The sequence below is a fragment of the Nannospalax galili genome, unplaced genomic scaffold, assembly GCF_000622305.1.
Source record: "Nannospalax galili isolate Female #2095 unplaced genomic scaffold, S.galili_v1.0 scaffold205, whole genome shotgun sequence".
Classification (NCBI taxonomy): domain Eukaryota; kingdom Metazoa; phylum Chordata; class Mammalia; order Rodentia; family Spalacidae; genus Nannospalax; species Nannospalax galili.
In genome coordinates this window covers 2,492,092-2,512,811 of record NW_008353921.1, presented here as the reverse complement: position 1 = coordinate 2,512,811, position 20,720 = coordinate 2,492,092, and the positions used below count along the sequence as shown (strand labels likewise).

Here is a 20,720-nt window from a genome sequence, read left to right as displayed (position 1 = left end):
TTTTGATGTACAGCTTTTTAGTTTAATGAGGTCCCATTTGTTGATTCTTGACCTTGTGTACTGAGCAATTGATGTCCAGTTTAGAAAATCCTTTCCTACACCTATACCTGGTTATATACCTAGGTTATTGCCAATGTTTTCTACCAGTTTCAGAGTTTCAGGCTTCACATTGAGGTCCTTGATCCATTTGGAGTTGACTTTTATGCAAGGTGAAAGATAGGGAAGAACCAGTCTGCCAGCACCATTTGCTGAACGTGCTCTTTCCTCCAGTGAATATTGGCCCCTTTGTCAACTATCAGGTGGCTGAAACTGTATGTACTCACATTTGGGTATTCAATTATGGTCCATTGATCTACGAGTCTATTTTTGTGCCAGTACCATGTTGTTTTTATGACTATAGTCCTGTAATACAGTTTAAAATCTGGTTTAGTAATCCCCTCAGCATTGCTGTTAGTACTCAGGATTGCTTTGGCTATCTGGGGTCTTTTGTGTTTCCATATGAATCTTAGGATGTTTTTTTCCAATTCTGTGAAGAATATCATGGGATTTTGATTGACACTGCATTGAATCTATAAATGGCTTTTGGTAGGATGGTCATTTTCACAATTCTTCCAATCCATGAGCATGGGGGCGGGGGGTGTCCTTCCATCTTCTGATGCCTTCCTCAATCTCTTTAAAGATTTAAATTTTTCATTATAGAGCTCTTTAATGTCTTTGGTCAGGTTTATTCCTAGGTTTTTTTTTTTTCCTTTTTTTTTTGTTTTGCAGCTATTGTGAAAGGGAGTGTTTCCATGAACTCTTTCTCTGATTGCTTGTTATTGATATACAGAAAGGCTATAGACTTTTGTACATTTTTTAACCTGCCACTTTACTGAAAGTGTTAATAATTTCTAGTAGTTTTCTGGTGGAATTTTCAGCATCTCTTAGATATAATACATTGTCTGCAAAAAGGGGTAATTTGATCTCTTCTTTTCCAATTATTACTCCTTTAATGTCCTTCTCTTGTCTTACTGCTCTTGTAAGAGTTTCAAGCGCTGTGTTAAAAAGGAGTGGAGATAGTGGACAGACAGCCTTGTCTGGTTCCTGATTTTAATGGGAATGCTTCCAGTTTTTCTCCATTTAAAATGATGTTGACTATGGGCTTGTTGTATATGGCTTTAATTATGTTGAAGTATGTTCCCTCCAGTCCAATTCCCTCTAGGACTGAACATAAATGCATACTGAGAGATGACCATGTGGTTCTTCTCTTTGAATCCATTTGTATGGTTTATGATGTTTATTGACTAACATATATTGGTTTTCTTGGTTTAGGTTTGGTGGTTCCCATGCTTTTAGATACCCATCCCTGTATCTATGGCATAAAGCCAACTTGATCATGGTGGATGATCTTTTCGATGTGTGCGGTTTGCAAATATTTTGTTGAGAATTTTTGCATCTATATGAAGGATTTGGGTCTATAGTTTTCTTTTTTGGTTGTGTCTTTATCGGGTTTGGGTATTAGAGTGATGCTGGCTTCACAGAAGGAACTTGGGAGTTCTCCATTTCTATCGTTTGGAATAATTTTAGTATTGGTTGGAGGTCTTTTTTAAATGTCTGGTAGAATTCTGCTGTAAATACATCTGGTCCTGGGCTTTTTTTAGTCAAGGGATCTTGTATTACTGTTTCAATTTCCCTGTGTGTTATGGGTCTGTTTAAGCTGTTGATCTTTTCTTGGTTTAGGTCTGGTGGTTCCCATGCTTTTAGATACCCATCCATCTCCTTTAGGTGTTCAAATTTAGTAGCATATAGGTTGTTAAAGTATTCCCTTATAATGTTCTGGATCTTTTTGGTGTCTCTTGTGATGCTTCGCCTTTCATCTCTGATTTTGTTGATTTGGAGGTGCTTTCTTTCCTTTGGTTAACTGGGCTAGCAGTCTATTAATCTTGTTTATTTTTTCTAAGAACCAGCTCTTGGATTTGTTGGTTCTTTGTATCGTTTTGTTTCTATTTCATTAATTTCTGCTCTGATTTTTGTTATTTCTTCCTCTCTGCTGGGTTTGGGTTTCATTTGTTGCTTTTCTAGTGTCCTGAGTTGCAATGTTAAATCATTCCTTTGTGTTATTAATGAAGGCACTTAGAGCTATAAACTTCCCTCTACGGTTTTGTTGTGTTGTACTGTCCTTTTCATTTAGTTCCAGGAATACTTCTTAATTTTTCCTTTGACCCATTCATTTCAGGAGTGTGTTGTTTAATCTCCATGTGTTCATGTACTTACTAGGGTTTCTTCCAGTGTTGATTTTCAGCTTTATTGCATTTTGGTCTGATAGAATGCATGGAATTATTTCAATGTTTTTGTATTTTTGAGGCTTGTTTTGTGCCCCAGTATACGGGCGATTTTGGAGGAAGTTCCATGGGGCACTGAGTAGGAAGTATATTATTTGGTGCTTGGGTGGAATATTCAGTAGTTGTCTGTTAGGTCCATTTGATGTATGGTATTGTTTAATTCGGATGTCTATTAATTCTCTGTCCTGTTGACCAAGCTAATGGAGACAATGGGGTACTGAAATCCCCTACTATTAATGAGTTGGGATCAATCTGGGTCTTAAAGTCTTGTAGTACTGTTTTAATGAAGTTGGGTGCACCAGAAGTTGGTGAATATATGTTCATGATTGTAATATTTTCTTGGTCAAATGATCAGAATGAAGTGGCCTCTTTATCTCTTTTGATTAGTTTTAGTTTGAAGTCTATTTTGTCAGATATTAGAATTGCAATGCCTGCTTTTTTCTTAGTACCAGTCATTTGGTATATTTTTTTTCCATCCTTTCAAACCTTAAGGTTGTGCCTGTCCTTGAAAGTGAGATGAATTTCTTGCAGACAACAAAAGGATGGGTTTTCTGTCTTACTCCATTCAACTTGTCTGTCTTTTGACTGGGGTGTTCAGTCCATTGATGTTTAAAGTAATTAATGAAAGATGTGTTTTGAATCTTGTCATTTTTATTTCTGTTCACATTCTTAATATAGCTATGTATTTCCACAGCTATACGTTCATTGAATTTCTTTCTGTAGCCTCTTGGGTATAGTCATTCCTTTCTTCAGCTCTTTGTATTGCTTCAAGAACTCTCTGAAGGGCTGGTTTTGGGGACATGAATTCTTTCAGCCTATTTATGTCACAAAGACTTTTCTTTCCCCTTCAACTATAATAGACATTTTGCCCAGGTAAAGTAATCTGAGTTGGCCTCTGTGGTCATTTAGAACTGGGAATGCTTTGGACCAAGGCTCTTCTGGCTCTCATAGTTTGCACTGAAGTCAGCTGCAATTCTGATGCATTTTCCTTTATATGTGACTTGTTTTTCTTTTGCAGCTTTCAGTATTCTCTCTTTGTTCTGTTCGTTTAGTGTTTTTACTACGATGTGCTATGGAAAGTTTCTTTTCTGGTCCTGTCTATTTGGTGTTCTATATACTTCTTGTATTTGTATGGGCATGTCTTTTTTTAATTTGGGGAAATTTTCTTCTACAATCCTGTGGAAGACCTGGTCCACACCATTATCATGAGATTCTTCTCCTTCCTGTATGATTCTCAAGTTTGGTCTTTCTATGGTGTCACACAATTCCTGCATATTCCATTCTTGTATTTTCTTAATATTTCATAATCTTTGCTTGAATGGTCTAATTCATCCACTTTATATTCCAGTTTTGATATTCTGTTTCCCATTTCATTCATCCTATTGGTGAGGCTTTCTCCTGTCATTTCTAATTGGCTTACTGAGTGTTCACTTCCTTCATTTCAGCTTGAGTATTCTTCAATATTTCTAACTCTTCTGAATTTGAAGTTTATCCCTATCTTCTTTCAGTTCTTTAATTTCATTGTGTGTTCTTCAAATTTACTGAATTCTTTTATCATGTTTATAACTGTTCTTTTGAGTTCCGTGTCCTGTGTTATCTCTAGGGGGTTCTCATTATACTCCTTTATAGGACTGTTGGTACTTGGTGGGGGTATATTGTTTAGATTTTTCATGTCATTATTTTTTCCCTGTGACTTTGACATATGGATTTCTTTTGTAGTTTCTGATTCTTGTGTAAGACTGAAGACTTCATTTGTTGAGTTTAGATCTGCTTCTTTTTGTGAATGTTATGTGCCTTTGTGTTTTACTTGTTGGGCATGAAAAGCTGGTTGGTCTAGGACTTAGGTTCTCTCTTTTGTTTATATTGGAGGGGCCAAATTGCTTTCGTCTTGCTGCTCAGGAGTTCTACAGAGGCCCAAGTCGGATGAAGATCAGATTCTCTCAGGCTTTCTCCTAAGGTCTGGAAAGATGCTGGCCTCAGGAATTTGGGGACTGGGCTGCCCTGGAACCAGGGTCCAGGAAACATGCTGGACCCAGGAAGCTGATGGCTGTGCTGCCCAGGGATGCAAAGGGAGGTAGGGATGAGAAGAGGCTCCAACAGCTCCTGGGGACTACAGGGAGGAAGTGGGTTGGTCCAGATGCAAAGGACCAGAAAGCAGTGGGAAGTCTGGTTCAAGAAGTCAGTCCAGAGGCCTGGGGTGCCACAACAAGAAATGGGCCAGTGCCCAGGCCAGGAAGAGAGATGGGGTTGGGGAGCTGGGAGGGTGAATGAGGCTGGGGGAGTCAAAGATGCAGTGAGTGCTGCCGAATTTACCCAGTAAAGATGCTGGCCCCAGGAAGCTAGTGGTTATTCTACCCAGGGATGCAAAAGTTTTTTGGGTCTTTTTGAGACAGGGTCTCCCTATAGCTCCAGATGTCCTGGAACTCACTATGTAGACCAGGCTAGCCTTGACCTCACAGAGATCCACCTGCCTCTGCCTCCAGAGTGCTAGGACTAAAGGCATGCACCAACATGCCCCACTAATCTTGAATTCTTGATCTGCCTGTCTCCACCTCCCAGGTGTCCACCACCATGCATGGCTTGGCCCTTTATACTACCTGAGCACTTCAGTTATTTGTAAGCAGTTTAGTTATTTAGGTGGCATATTTAATGTCCACCTTTCCAGTCCCACAAGCTGTTTCACCAGAATACTGCTGTCTCTACTACCAGCCAGTGGCTGCCTGGCACATTGAAGGCACCCAAGAAATGCTGGTGAGCTGCCAAGTATCTGCCTTGATGTCTCCGTTTTCAAAAATAGGACACTTGTATTTTTGTTAGGGAAGAGGAATCTAGAGATCTCAGAGGGAAAAGGGCCCACGAATCACAATGTCGGATGAATATACAGCATAGTCTCACTGCAACTGTGTCACATACCAGGGGCTTCAGTGGTCCATACTTCTCCAGGGCATTCTTGAATGGGGTTGGCGTGTGGGGAGTGTTGTCCATGGAGTACTTCTGATCTGGGGTTACAAACCTGCCAAGGGTCAGAGAAAGGGCTCAACAACAGGACAACAGATATCTACTTTCTCTGTCACTTGAGGCACAGTGGCTGTCCCCACTCCCCAACCTCCACCATCCTCCACTGTACAGGTGACTATATATAACTGGTCCAGGTGACTGCCTGCCTGCTCAGGTCCAGGTCACAGGCCCAAGGGAAGGGCCATCGTTAGAGAAAGGATAAGAGGGGACAAGAAACGCACACAGCAAAAAGAATGCTACTCCACCACAAAGCATAGATTCAAGACTTTACAGAAACAAGGAGGCCCAGGGTTAAGTTTCAGGCCCAGTGGAGGGGTGGAACAGTGATCCAGGAAGACCACAACCCTGTGTACCCTCTCTGCAGAAAGTATGTGATACTCAGGTATAAGATGGTGAAGCCGTAATCTCCACAAGTCCCCTCAAATCATCACAGTGGGGGCAGAAAGGTAGGAGGAGGAAGAGACTTCAGAAGAGCCAGATCCACTATACCCCTTCTACCAGATGTGGACCTTCACTCATGCTTCTGCCCGTGATGGAGAAGCCTGCTGGGAAGGGGGTGGGGAAAGGATACTTTATAACCCAGAGCACCAGGGCCAGGGTCATGGCAAATTTTAGCTCTCCTGGTAGGTGCTGAATTCTTCCCCCATAGTCACCTAACACGCTTCCCAGCTGACTCTCAATGTGTAACAGGGGCAATAGAACACGGGGAGTATAAGGCAAGTCTGGACACGGAGGGCTATGACCCACCCCTCTCCTTAAGCCCTGGTCATTCTGTAGGAAAAGAAGAGGATCTAAGTGCACACCATTCTTTTCTTTCATCTTCAGGGCACACAGATTAACAAGGATCCACACAACCTCATCCCAACCCTTACCTTCTCTCAAATGGACAGAGAGAGCCCCTTCTCTAAGGAACAGCAAGGACAGGTAAGTACAAGTCAATACTTCCCAGTTCAAAGGTAGAAATAGGAACCAGAACTGAATATGAGCTGGGAGGATATGAGGAAAATTCTAGAACCTCTTTAATGCAAAGCATCACAAGACTGAGCTAACAGGGACCATGTGAATGCTAGCAAATTCAGAAGGGGCTGAGGGTGTAGTTCAGTACTATGGCAAATGTCTAATATGCATGAAGACCTGGGTTCAACCAGAAGCACTAAAGAGGAAAAGCAGTCAACACCTCAGGAAAGTAGCTAGAAGACACAGGAGAAAAAGAAAAACGCAACTCTGGAAGCCAGAGAGAACTGGGCAGGTGGTAAACCAAAGAAAATCAATTGGCAAATTCTATGACTTTCTCAGGAGAGGCCAAAGCAAGGGTCTAAAATGATAAACAGGAGGGTGAAAATGAAAGGACAGTTAAAAGGTTAATGAAGAATACTACACCTGGTAAAGGACAGACTAAACACGCCTGATCCCCAGGATCCACACTGTGGGAGGGGAGAATAGATTCCTATAAGCTGACCTGACTTCCACACACATACATACATGAAATAATGGAAAAGAAAAAACAAAACACTGGGGGTGGTTGGTGCACAGCTTTAATCCATCCTAGCACTCAGCAAAGGCAGGCAGATTTCTGTCAGTTCAAAGACAGCCTGGTCTACATAGTGAGTTCCAGGCCAGCCAGGGCTACATAGTCTATACAATGAGACCCTACCTCAATCCCCACTCGCCCCTAAAATTTAAAAAAGCTGGGTGTGGTGCACATACCTTTAATCCTAGCACTCAGGAAACAGAGGCAGGCAGATCTCTGTAAGTTTGAAGACAGCCTGATGTACATATTGAGTTCTAGGCCAGCCAGTAAGACCCTGCCTCAACTCCCACTCCTAAATTTAAAAAAAAAAAAAACTAAAAAAAGGAAGAAAACAAACAAACAAACTCATGTACAGCTTGGCAAATTTAACAAAACAAAAATATCCTACACAGATGGAGACAGAAAAGTTCTATAAAGAAAGCAGCTTGACACAGGACTTCTTGGTGATATAAATGCTGCAAAAAGCAAAGCCATGGCCTCAATCTTGAGTGGCAGCTGTTATCCCTAAAGATTTCTTTATCCAGCTCCCATCACCAAGCAACCAATGATAAAGGCCACACCTCAGCAAGCATAGCCTCACCCAGACTTGCTCTGTGAAGCAGGAAAACTTCAAGGCTAACACTGCACTGACCTTGTTCCATGGGGGACACCAGCCCAGGCACAGCCCACACCTCTATCACCCAGCCCACTCTGCACTCAGGGGCCACACTGCTGCTCTTACACACAAAGTCATGCTTATGCTCTTGAACTCAGTAGTGCTCCAGTCCTCAGGCCCGTGCAACCTTCCTGCAGACCACAGTGTCTACTACCACTACGGATCGCATAATGATCTGCACCCGTTTACTGATGGTTCCTAACTTAACAACAGCTCCAATTCTGATTTCTGGAGTTTACCAAGGCAGCGTATGCAACCACACAGAGACTGTTTCTCAATCTCGGTGCTGTATACATGAAAGAGACAGTCACAGTATTTTACCATGAGGCAGGGTCCATGTTAGAATTATTCAACTGCAGAACAGCACACTGAACCCGTTTTAAGATAGACTAAGCTAAGCTATCTTGATAAGTTGTGTCCATGTAAATGCATTATCCATAGTACTTCCTTCCATTCTTTTTTTTCCTGCTGTATGCTAAGCATACACTTTACGTCTGAGCTATATCCCTTCCCCTGTTGGTTTATTGGCATGGAACTCTACTTCAAGTTGAGGAACATCTATATTTGCTAGTGAACTGTCCCTTCCAACAAGCCACAACCTCTACAAGAAGAAAAAAGGTTCCAGGTGTGGTAGCACACCCTTGTAATGCTAGCACTTGGGAGTTTGAAATAGGAAGACAGGGGAATTCAGGGTCATCCTCAGCTACCATGAGTTAGAGGCCAGCAGAAGATACATGAGACCCTGTCTCCAACAACATAGCACCTTCAAACCCAGGATACAAGAGCTATAATAAAACTAATGTAACAAAACAATACCAACTTGGAAAACAGGGGCATCAAAGGCATTTGTGATATCTGCATTTACAGACAAAGCTGTAGGCTTCCACTTCTGGTCACCAAGAACCAGATCTACCCTCTCTAGAAAAGAACAGATGAATGCTACTGTGTGATATCAGGCAACCAACGACAGTGATCCCTGAGACCACGGGGATATACTTCAGTTAGCTATGCTAAGGCTCCTAGCCATCCATACACAGGGAGGGGACAACCAGATAGAGCATGGCAGACATCAGAGCTACAGAGACACAGACTGACACTAAGCAACCAGAGGCTGTTTGTTTTTGTCTGTTTGGTTTTTTTAGACAGGATCTTACTTCGTAGCCCTGGTTGGCCTAGAACTCAGAGATTTGCCTGAGTGCTAGGATTAAAGGCGTGCACTACCACGCCCACAAGACCTATCATTAGAGTGATTTCAAAGCAGTAGATAAACAGTTTCTGAAATGACATCTTATCACAGGGGGTCAAATTCCTGAACTGGTTCCAGAATCTCATGATTTCCTTATCTGTGGACTGACTGCAGTGTTTCTCCTACAGAAAAACCAATACACAGGAAGCAGTGAAGTAACCTGCATCTACCTCAGATGTTAGTTTCACTCTGCTAACACAGAAATTGTGCAGCCCTTCCTAACACAGACCCTGTGTAGCCCACAGGCTGAGGACAGACAGGAGTTGTGTTCAAGCGCCCAAGGAGGTATTGGAAGGAGCCCAGGGGCATGTTCCTGCCCAAACTAGCCAATCTCTGCTTGATGTTTATAAAAGGAAGATTATGATTTTGTAGAAGTTTGAACTTTGTGATTACAGGACCATTAAGTTAAACAAAATGAAGGAGAAAGAAGGTAAAAGAGCAGGTTACAGTGAGAGAAATAAAGAGGTGAGAAGGCCAGAAGGGAGACCATTTTCCAAGACCAAGTCTACTGTTTCCCAGGGTTGGCAGACGGCCAGGCAGCACTCACGCAGCGTGCTTCGGATGTAGGGGTGTCTTATCCCGGTGCAGGGGCGTGGTGACCACCACCTTTTGGCTGCACACTGGAGTGGACGTCAGAGATGGGCTCTCTAGCTCCAAGGTGTCCTGTTTGTTCCAGAAGTTCAGAAACTGCCAGGGGAGAGACGGGACATGAGACAAGTTGACCTGCATAAGGATTCTTGAGGCCTTCAGAGGACAGAGAGAAGAGACGTGAGGAGTCTCTTGCCATGACGTGTCTGTTCTCTAAGGCTGAGGACCCATCCTGACCTGTAGCACACCAGCAAAGACCAAGACAGATGGACAGGAACCCATCAATAGGATGAGACCCTGGGCTCATCATCACACCTTGCAGTCCATTATCACCCAACTCCTACAAAGATATCTGACTGGGGGAGAATAGCTCTGTGTAGCAGAAACAAAATCAGGTAACTGCCCTGTCAGGGCTCAGGGGATGGTGATAACCTCAAAGACGTGCTGTTCCTGTCAGAACTAAGCACCTGACAGGAAATTTATTCCCCACAAATCATGGGAATCAGGTATTACTGGATCCCCTTTCACAGAATAACTCAGACCTCTAGATTCTTACACTGGGCTCCATAAGAAATCCAGATAGAGCCTATGTCAAGGTTCTCAAGCTCCCCCACAGCTCTGAGGTTCTGTCACAAGCCAAGAGGGTCACCTGCAACCTCAGGCCCAGTCACAAAGGAAAGATGTCTAGGGCACGGCAGTTATCAGGCCCAATCCTTCCAGAATATGTTGCACTCAGAGCTCCTTCTCTGGCTACCAGCACTCACCTGGAGTGTGTCTTGGGTTGAACTGTGTCCTTCTCAGATTCATGCTTAAGCCCTAACCTCTAGGACCTCAGAATGGGACTGTATTTAAAGACAAGAACTTTAGAAAGTTAAGTGACTTAAAATCAAGTCATTAGTATGGGCCTAACACAATGACTAGTGTCTTCGTAAGATTACAAAATCAGGGACTGTTGCAGAAAAACTAGGAGATTCAGGGGCCAAAGAGGATGGTATGAAGACAGTCTGCGTAGGAGAGGGCCATCCAAGGAAAGAGACCTGAGAAGTAGCCATGGCTCTTCAGACACCTTGATTTTGGGCTGCTAGTCTCAGAGTTGTGAGAAAATCTGTTCTCAGTACTGGGATTGTCTAAGTCACCCAATGTGTGGTATTCTCATGGAAGCCCTAACAAAATGCCCCATGGCCTCTCTAGAAGTACCACCAATCTGACCCACAGACTGAGCCTCCATCACTATATATGACTCCATCTCACAATATGGCACTGTTGTACCTCATCCCACAGGATCACAGGACAGGTCCAACAAAACCCAAAGCCTCTACTCACCTTGTCCCTGTCTGAAGAGATGGTAGTTTCAAGGACTGCCTATCCTCTGTTCCTGCAGTCCATCCCCTCCTATAGCCCCAAGGTATGTAGACCCTAGGTTACCAGGAAGGCCACCAAGGTCTGACCTCCATCATGTCCACCACAGCTTTACACCCTAACCTTATATATACCTTTCCCTCTGCTCAAGGCCATGGAGAAAGAGATACCCAGATCCACCAAGCTCTCCAGGGAATCTAAGCACCTCCCCTGGTCCCTACAACAAACCTAGTGCCCCTTCCTGACTTGTTCAAAACCCCACATGAATAACAAACAGAACCCCTGGAGGAAGACCCAGAACCAGTAATTTCTTGAGGACTCAAAAGTTTGCTGTCACCACAGCCCTTTCCATCCTCTAGCATGTTCAGTTATCAAGAGCCGGTCCCTAGCACTGACTGCTGCCCAAAGGCACAGCCATGTCATCTGTCAGTTACCACTCCTCCACCTTCCCACTGCTGGCAGAACTGCTGTGAACAGATGGTCATGGAATGGCTTCTTTCAGCAAATACGACTCAACCTTCTGCCTTTTCTTTACTACCCAGAGATCCCTGTTGCTTTCTCAGTGTAAGCATCCCTCCACCCTTTGAAGTCCTCCTGGATCCCTAGTGAGACAGTCAACCTTGACTATAACTGACAGCATTTACAAACATCATGGAAAAGTATCTGGGCATGTCTGTAACGGTTTCCTAGATTGTGTTAACTGAGGTATGATGACTCCCCCTAAATGTGGGCATGGACTGGGGTCCTGGACCGAACAGGGAGGGAGCTGAGCAAGAATAATATCCCTGTCTGCCAACTGTGGCTGCAGCCCACACTCCACCAGGATGAATGAACTGTACCCTGGAACTGTGAACCAAAATAAACCCTTCTTTCCTTAATCTATTTTTGTCAGGTCTGTTGTCACAGCAACAGAACAAGTGACCCCATTCCCAGCACCACAGTCTCCTCTTCATGCAATGATCTGGATCTCCAATAACCCAGAGTGTTCCATGCAGCAGGGCCAGGCACAGCGCAGACACTCAGTGAATGCTGACTGACTGGTACGTGCTTATGCCAGACCCTCACTGACACTAGGTGTCTCTATATGGAGGCTGATAGGTAGAGAGGCCCACACACCTGAGAAGGAGAGAAGGGCAAGGTCTTGACAGGCGTGCTCTTCGGGGTGAGGCTGTTACAGGAGTCCAGGAAGGACAGGCTGGCACTATTCTCTGTGACAGGAGACAGGGCCACGCGTCGCTTCTTCTGCCGCTTGAGCACCGAGGGTGGAGTGCCAATGCCTGAGCCCCCAACCTCAGTGCTGGGGGAGATGGGGATCAGCTCGCCCCGGCTGCTCCGGCTTAGGTCCGAGATGGTGTGGCCATCTAGCCGATACTCAGTCATGCTGGGTCCCAGTGTGGCAGCATGGCGGGATGGCAGTGCCTGTTGCTGTTGCTGATACTGCAGTGTTTGGGGCTGCACTGGGCTGCTATTGATGCTGCCTTCTGCAGACTGTTCCTCAGGAAGGTCGAACTTACTCAGGTCACACCAAGCATCGGGGTCCTACCAGAGTGGGAGGTTAGAAAGCACTCTTCTGAGTGTCAGATTCAGTTCCCCAGCTGCAGGACCAATCATTAGATTTCTTCGGAGCTTTTTATGTATATTTATAGATCAAAATACAGAAGACTGAATAAGATGCCTGTCCATCACAGCACTTTATAAGCTGTTTCCAATCCCACGGCAACCTTGCTGGGGAACCATGACTCTCCTACTTTTTTTTTTCTATAATTACATCTATTTTATGGAGAGAGGGAGAGAGGAAGAGAGGGAGAGAGGGAGAGAGAGAGAGAGAGAGAGAAAGAGAGAGAGAGAGAGAGAGAGAGAGAGAGAGAGGAGAGCACTATAGCACGCACATGGATTTCAGAGGACAACTTGCGGAGTCAGCTCCCTCCTTCCACCATGCGGATCCTGGGGATTGAAATCAGGTGGTCAGGCCTTAGTAGCAAGTACCGATACCTGCTGAGCCATCTCACCAATCCCCTTTCCTGCTTTCATAACAAGAACTCACACTAAGCTCCTAAGAACAAACCTCACTGCAGGTCCTCCCACCTTTACCTAAAGGCTTCTGGAAAGAAAGGGTTCCACTTTATCTGGGAATTGTGGCCCTGAGGAGATCTAGACCCCAGTGGTACATTCTGGTCCTTGAGACTTGCTGGAGCCTGGGGCAGTTCATTCCTAAAAGTGGAGACCAGCTTGCAGTAGAGCTAACCTCAGACCCATAAACTGACCTCTGAAAGGACCAGGAACTGATGGCATCTTGGAGCCTAGAAACACATCCTACAGGACTACCCAGGGAGGATGCTGCAGGAGAGGGAGAAGGTTGTATGGTACCCTTTCTTTGATCTGTGCCACTCCTACCAGTGGTAGAAAGCACCTATGGAAGAGCCTGAGGTCTGAACCAGATGTCAGGACTTCACTTCTTGCTGATACAGCTTGAAGCAGACACAGACCACAAGAGGCAACCCTACCTAAGTCCTTATGTCTAGCTATTCCTCTGAACTCCACCTAGGAAGAGGGAAAGGCTCAGGAAGCCAACAGAATTTAAGAGACCCAGGAAGGTCTAAAAGTTACAAGATTCACAAGGCTCCTTGTTATAAAAGCAGTAAACAATTGCTGGGGAAGAAAAGATTCTCCCCCTGTAGGATGCCTGCAATTAGACAGTGAACCCCAGGGACACTTTTGTGAGTCCCTCACCCATGCTGGAGTGGGCATTCTGGTGATGCAGCAGCCTTTGAGTTGCCCACACTCCTGTGCCTCCAATAAACTCATAAGTTCATCAAGCTAGACTTGTGTGGAGGCATTTCTCTAATGTCATTGATACCATATCTAGGAAGAACAGATGCTTATTTATGTCTCCCCAGGAAAAGCCACACAACAGAGCACAGCCTCTAACACCTAATGTAGTAATCACAGCACGGCCTTGAGCTGAGGAAACAAATCTACTTGCTACTCCAGAGCCAGCCTCAGCGCCTGTGACTTCCTGGGCCCCTCTCCAAGGAAATGTAACCATTGTGAAGCCACATTCTTCCCTGTTATCTGTCAGTCAGTCACACTTTTGGACAGTACAGTGCCCTCTCTAGAAAGCCTTCCCACCCCACTCCGATGCTGCAGGGCAAGGACAACACAGGGACTCACTGATATCCCCAGCCTGCTCTGAGCTGTGCAATTCACATTGGTCAATAAATGGTAGCAGGGTGAGACAAAAGAAAAATGCCAAGAAACGCTTCTTGCTCTGTGCCTACCATGAAGAGCCAGGACCAACATACCGACTCAATCAAGTCCAGGGCTTCAGAGAGGCTGGATCCTACAGCAGGGATGAGGAGGTTTGCTGCCTCTACCACCCACTTGTAGGGCAGGCTCATTTCTGGTGAGGAGTCTTCCTGGTCTTCACGCTTGAATTCCTCCAGGGACCCTAGGCTGTGCACTTGGCCCAGCTCTACAGGGACAGGATCATGCTCGTTAGAAGAAATAGCAGCTGCTGCAACCTCTTCCTCACTGCTCTCCTCTTCCTTCACCACAGAGGACGCCAGGGGCCAGCTGGTCACAAGACTTCCCTGTCAGACACAAGGGCACACTGTATTTTTGTTGAAATATTGACAGTACTATAGTTTTTTGCTGAAGTCATAAACCTGAGTCAAATAAGGTAACTCAGGTAAATACAAATTGAAAGACATTCCAGCTATACCATATACTCATGACACAGGCTAACGAGACCCAAAACTAAATGCAACATGTGATATGAGAATGACCATGGGAAAAAGTGGAACATGGACTACAGTCCAGAATCAAGGCTGGACATGGTAGCACCCATCTATCATCCAAGCACTCAGGAGGATTGTCCAGTTTGAGGCCAGCTTGGGCTGTTACATAGTGAATTCCAGAGCAGCCTGAGCTACAGAATGAGATCCTGTCTCAAAACACCAAAAAGTCGGGGGGCTGGAGAGACGGCTCAGTGTTTAAGAGCATTGGCTGTTCTTGTAGAGGACCCAGGTTCAGTTCCCAGCACCCACATGACTGCTAACAAACATCTGTAACTCCAGTTCCAGGAGATCTGACATCCTCTTCTGACCTCCATAGGCCTTGCATGCACATGGTCTTAACAAACATGCAGGCAAAACACTTCATGCACATAAAATTTAAAAAAAAAAAGTGGGCAGGTAAGGCTGCTCTCAGTGGGTAAAGGTGCTTGCAGCTGAACCTGACAACCAGAGTTACACACACTTTACTTAAAAATCAAGCAAACAGCCAGGCGTGGTGGAGCACGCCTTTAATCCGAACACTCAGGAGGCAGAAGCAGGCAGATCTCTGAGTTCAAGGCCAGCCTGGTCTACATAATGAGTTCCAGGACAGCTGGGGCTACAAGGGAGACCCTGTCTCAAAAAAAAAAAAAAGCAAGCAAACAAAAACAAATCACTACCATCTCTGACAACAAAAATGGTTCCGAATCAATGTGAAAGTCCCTGGATGGTATGAAGATGTACTAAGGACCAAAGACTAAATCCTTATTCTTAGGAAATACAGCTGCATTCATGGGTAAAGATGTCTGCCCGCCTCTGCCTCCGGAGTGCTGGGAATTAAGGCCTGTACCACCATGCCCAGCTAAGATGTAATAACTCTTAAATGGCTCAGACACAAAAGCAATACATACAGAAAGATAATGTGAGTCTGGCAAAATGTAAAAAAATTAGCTAAACCTTGCAGTTGTGGATTTGTGGTAGACTACTTACCTGGTAAGCACAAGGCCCTGGGGATGTCAAAGCCTGTAACCGTACATGGGAGTTCCTTTTATTGTTCCTGCAACTCTTCTAGATGTTTATTTTGGGAAGTCTGAAAATCTATGGGTACAATATCCTAACAAAGGAAAATCCTCTGCAGCAAAACTCTAAGGGTAGAAGTCAGGGAACAAGTATAGTTCATAACTCGCACAGGGACCAGTGCAGCCTTGAACATGTCACATTAACAAAAGCCACCCAGAAAGTAAGAAGCAAGTCACCATGGTAATGGTCATGGCAGCAAGATGGGGGCGGGGACGGTGGGGCTTGATCCAGACAGAACTAAGCCACTGACTGCCTCTGAGCAAGTGCTGTGACCTCTCAGATCCAGTTTATTTACTTGTAAAATAAAGACACTAAGGTTTTCCATGAAAAGATGTCAACACAGGTAAAGGCACTTGCTGCCAAGCCTGATGACCTGAGTTTGATTTCCAGGACCCACATGGTGGAAAGAGCCAATTCCTATAAATTGTTCTCCGACCTCTCTCTACCTGTGCACTGTGGTATGTGTGTCCCTCCCACCCCAACACACATATACACAAAATAAAAACAAACAAAATGACTCGAGAGGAATGGGTGAGATGGAGACCGAGGTTGTACTGCCTCCTGTGCTCAGCCCGGTGTAGGGCTCAGAACCACCCAGGAAGGGCAGCACTCCATGTAGAACTATGGCGTGGGAAGAAAGACATGTTAACAAACTACTTTCAGCAAAGTGGAATTTTAAATGCTAACGCAGCTCTCACTATTCAGCCTTGTGCTCAAAGGGCTACAGGGAGACTCTGCCTCAAACCCCCGCCCCCCAAAAAAGAGGGCGTAGAATAAACAAACAAGTTATTACATAGCTCAGGATGACAGAATGCACAAGGGAATGCAGGACAATGGTTCACTGTCAAATCTTCATACTGCAATCTTTGCTTCTAGCCTTGATCTTTAAAAGACAAATCAGCTTCTCAGCCTTATCCCTAAGATCAGGTATAAATAATAAATCATTTGAGATATGGTTAAAAATAGAAAGTTTAGGTTGGAGAGACAGCTCAGCAGGTGAAAGTGCTGGCTGACAATCTTGTTAACTGGGTTTGATCCCTGGGACCCACATAGTGGAGAGAACTCCTGTAAATTATCCTCTGACCTCTATACACACACACACACACACACACACACAGAGAGAGAGAGAGAGAGAGAGAGGTACAGAGAGACAGAGAGAGAAGAGGGGCTCAGTAACACTGGCCACACAAGCCTGTCAACCTGAGTTCAAGCTCCAGAATCCAAGGACAGAATGACTCCTTAAGTTTGTCCTGACCTTCAGCTGTGACACTTGCTCCCCTCACACACACTATATATACACATAGTAATAAATTTCTAAAATTTTTTTAAGTTTTTTTTTTTAAAAAAACAAGTTCTCACTATGTAGCCCTCCTTGGTCTGGAACTTGCTATATAAAACCAACTAGGCTTGAACTCAGAAATTTGCTTGCCTCTGCCTCTGTGCGAGGATTAAAAGCATGCACTACAATGTCTAGCAGAAACTTTTTTTAAGTTAAAAAATATATAGTTCATTTTGGGAGGTAGGCGAATTTAGCACGTGCACGTATCAGCTTCTCGGTCTATAATTATAAATGCAATACTATATGATTTCATTTAAGTGACTTTTTAGAAGACAACATTATAGAAAACACATCAAGGAGATAAATCACAAGAGGTTAAAGGCTTAGAAAAAAAGTGCTGGGCATAGGGGTGCACACCTTTAATCCCAGCACTAAGGAGACAGAGGCAGGCAGATACCTGATTTCCAAACCAGCCTTGTCTATACAGTGAGTTCCAGGCCAGCTGGAGCTACAGGGGGAACCAGTCCAAAACAAAACAAAACCCCCCCCCCCACCCCCCCCCAAACCAAACAGCACAAGCTAAGTATGGTGTCACATGCCTTTAATCCCAGCACTAGAAAGACAAAGACAGGTGGATAGCTGTGAGATTGAGAGCAGCCTGGTCTACACAGAGTTCTAGGCCAGCTGGGGCTATAAGGAGACTGTCTCCAAAAAAAGAAAGAGGGAAAAAAAAAAAAAAAAAAAAAACCCCACAAAGAAATTCTGGGTAGAGAGTGATATATATAATCTCTTTTTTTTGGTTGTTTGAGACAGCCATCACCCTGTATCCCTGTAACCCCAGCTGGCATCTACAAAAGGAGTTCCAGGATAGCTGGGGCTACTAGGGAGACTCTGCTTTTTTAAAAAAAAAAAAAAAGCAAACATGGGCTGCTGAGATGGCTCAAGAGATAGAGGTACTTGCTCTCAAGCCTGGCAACCTGGGTTCAACCCCAGAACACACACAGTGGAGAATCAACTCCTGTAAGCTGTACAATCTTCACATCGGTGCTAAGGCACCTGGTACATGTGTGTGCACGATGCAAACGTGTGTATGCACAAATAAAAAAACCTATAAAAAGAAAAGATGGGAAAAAAGGCAAACATGCTTTGTGTGCACACAGGAAAGAATAACAGGGGAGAAAGCCGAGAAGTCCTCCCTACCCAAGTTTCGGCGTTACTTATCAGGCTGCTCTGCTGTCCTGCTGGCAGACGAGTACTAGCTATGTGCTCAAGTTCGTACAGGCAAAGTCCCTGGAAACACCAAGGCCACAATTAGACCCTGGGGCAGAAACTAGTGAGCAGCTCTGCACAAGGTGTTCAGTGAAACCGTGTCAGATAATCAGAAAATGATGCAAGACAACCACCTGGGAGAGGAGCCCAGAGAGAGTCATTAGGAAGCCCTCACCTGGCCTTCCACGGACTGCACACCCTGGTGGCCTTCCTTGTCCTCAAGCTCTAGCAGCAAGTAAACAGGCTTGCAGTCTCTGGACTCATTCAGGAAGCCTCCTGTGTCCACCTTCCTTTTGATGGTGGAGTTCCAGTGATTCTTCACAGCATTGTCCGTCCTGTAAGAGAAAACCAGGAACCTTTGACTGGCAACTTTTGGCTATTGCATGGAGGAAACCCCCTCCTCCAAGCTGACATCTCACATTTGTATATGAAGTTTCGGCCAGATGAAAGTGAAGACTCATTGTTTCTAGCCCTCAGTGGCTTAGAGAATTTCCACACAACTCCATGAAATTAGCAAATGTTAGGATTCAAGCTATGGCAGAAATTACAAAACTGCAAATACGTTTGGAGCCCTACTTCCCTTCTCTGCTCATGTTGCATCCACAGAAAATAGAAGCCAACTGTTAGCTGCTGACTCTAGACTGGAGTTTCACAATGTTCCTGAATGCCAGCTCTGCTCACCTCCAAGACACAGAGGCTATTCACCCCTCGCAGCCTCTTTCCATGGAAAATCAGAAGACCACTTCATACTCAGGTCATCCATCACCTACTAAAGACCAGGAGAGGGGCTGGAGTGATGGATCAGCAGTTAAGGGCACCGATTGCTCTTACAGAGGACCCGGGTTCAATTCCCATCATCCACATGGCGGCTAACAACTGTCTGAAACTCCAGTTCCAGGGGATCTGACACCCTCTCCTGACCTCTGCAGGCATTGCACGACACAGGTGCACTTACACATACGCAGGCAATAAACTCATACTCAAAAAAATAAAAATAATAAATATTTTAAAAATAAAAATAAAGCCAGGTATGGTGGCGCACGCCTTTAATCCCTGCACTCAGGAGGCAGAGGCAGGCTCTGTAAACATCTGTGCACACGTGCACGTACTCTGTGTGTGTGTGTGTGTGTAGGCCAGAAGTCAACTTCAGTATTTTCTTTAAGTGCCTTTAATCCCAGCAGAATCAGGTAGATCTCTGTGAGTTCAAGGCCAGCCTGGTCTACAATAGTGAGTTCCAGGCCAGCTGGGGCTACAGGGAAACCCTGTCTCAAAAAGACCAAATAAATAAATAAAATGAAATGAAATGAAAAAAGATTAGGCGATACAGACTCAATAGTGGTACATGCAGTAGGACACAGCAGGAGTAGTGGAAAGGCAGAGGAAGAAGGAAGGAGCAAGCAGGTACACAGGACCACAGATGCACATGGCCATATAGCACTGGAGTGCAGAGCACCGTAAGGGCAGTTAGCAGGAAACATGGAAGCCTAGTACTACATGGTATAAAAGTGTCAATACAAGTGTAGTGTGGCATGGTGGCACACACCTATAACCCCAGCACTCAAGAGCCGAGGCAGGAGGGCAATGTATTCAAGGCCAGTCTAGAGCCCGGGCTAGAGTTAAGACCCTGTCTCAAAATAAACAAAAGATAAAAAGAAATGCCAACAGAGTGGACATTTCTCTTGAGATGTGGCCAGAACTCACTGGAATAGCTTCACTGCACATCTACTCTAAGGAGGGTGGGAGGAAGTCCTGTACGTGACCACTTGCACCCCAGGCCCTCTGGATGACAAAGACAGGCAGGGGTATGGGGTAGGGGGTGAATGCTACTGGTGTCTCACCCAGATTCTCCACATGTACAGGAGACCCTGAGCTGTGGAGTGCACCTTCTTTGACCTACGACTCTCTGGATAACAGCTCTGGGATGACATACCAAAGATGCATGCATACACACATATCTTGACCTTGTGTTAGGATACAGCAAGACTCTACCAGAGACCCCATCCTTTCTTAGCTCTTTATCTAGTCCCCAGTTCTCTCACAGAGATAAACACACCTAAGTCTCTGCATCTCAGGTTGCTAACCCTAGGAAGGTCTGAGCCAAAACATCTCAGCCCTCCTACCACTAAGGTCAGTCCTGGGTGCTCTAAGCTCTGAGACTCATGCTTTTGCTCACATGTAGTTACAAAGCACCTACTGCAGACCAGGCATTATTCAGGGTACTTGGATATACGGGCAACTAAGACAGGTGGCAGCCATTTAAACTCTTATAGTGGAGAGACAGGCACTACATCTACCTGGCAAGGGGGCTACACACTTCTCCAAAGACAGGTATAGGCACTGTGTAGAGGTCATCAGACTAGCCCAGAAAGTTTCTTGGAAGAAACAGCATTGACAGTGAGAACCAGTCATGTTGGGGACCCCTGTTGTGTAAAGTAGCAGTCTCTCCATGTCCGGATAGCCTATGGGCTCGGCTTCATATGCAGAGACTCCTTTTATCAGCAGGGTGCCTTCCCGGCATCTTCCTGACTCATCTTTTGAAGTAGCCATGGCCTCCGGCTCTGGAACTGCCAGCTTTTCCTGTGTGATTTTCAGGCAGTCTGA

General features: G+C 45.1%; 1 protein-coding gene across 1 annotated transcript in view; it reads right to left on the bottom strand.

Moving 5' to 3' along the window:
• The window catches only part of Mybl2 (MYB proto-oncogene like 2), a 42,453-nt gene that overhangs the window by 7,608 nt on the left and 14,125 nt on the right, over window positions 1-20,720 (bottom strand). Inside the window, exons 6-10 of the mRNA XM_008850990.3 lie at window positions 18,295-18,454; window positions 14,021-14,308; window positions 11,835-12,257; window positions 9,319-9,458; window positions 5,235-5,334 (exon numbers count right to left, since the gene is read on the bottom strand). Of these exons, the coding sequence (XP_008849212.1) occupies window positions 5,235-5,334; window positions 9,319-9,458; window positions 11,835-12,257; window positions 14,021-14,308; window positions 18,295-18,454 (1,111 nt within the window). The remainder of the gene's footprint in view (window positions 1-5,234; window positions 5,335-9,318; window positions 9,459-11,834; window positions 12,258-14,020; window positions 14,309-18,294; window positions 18,455-20,720) is intronic.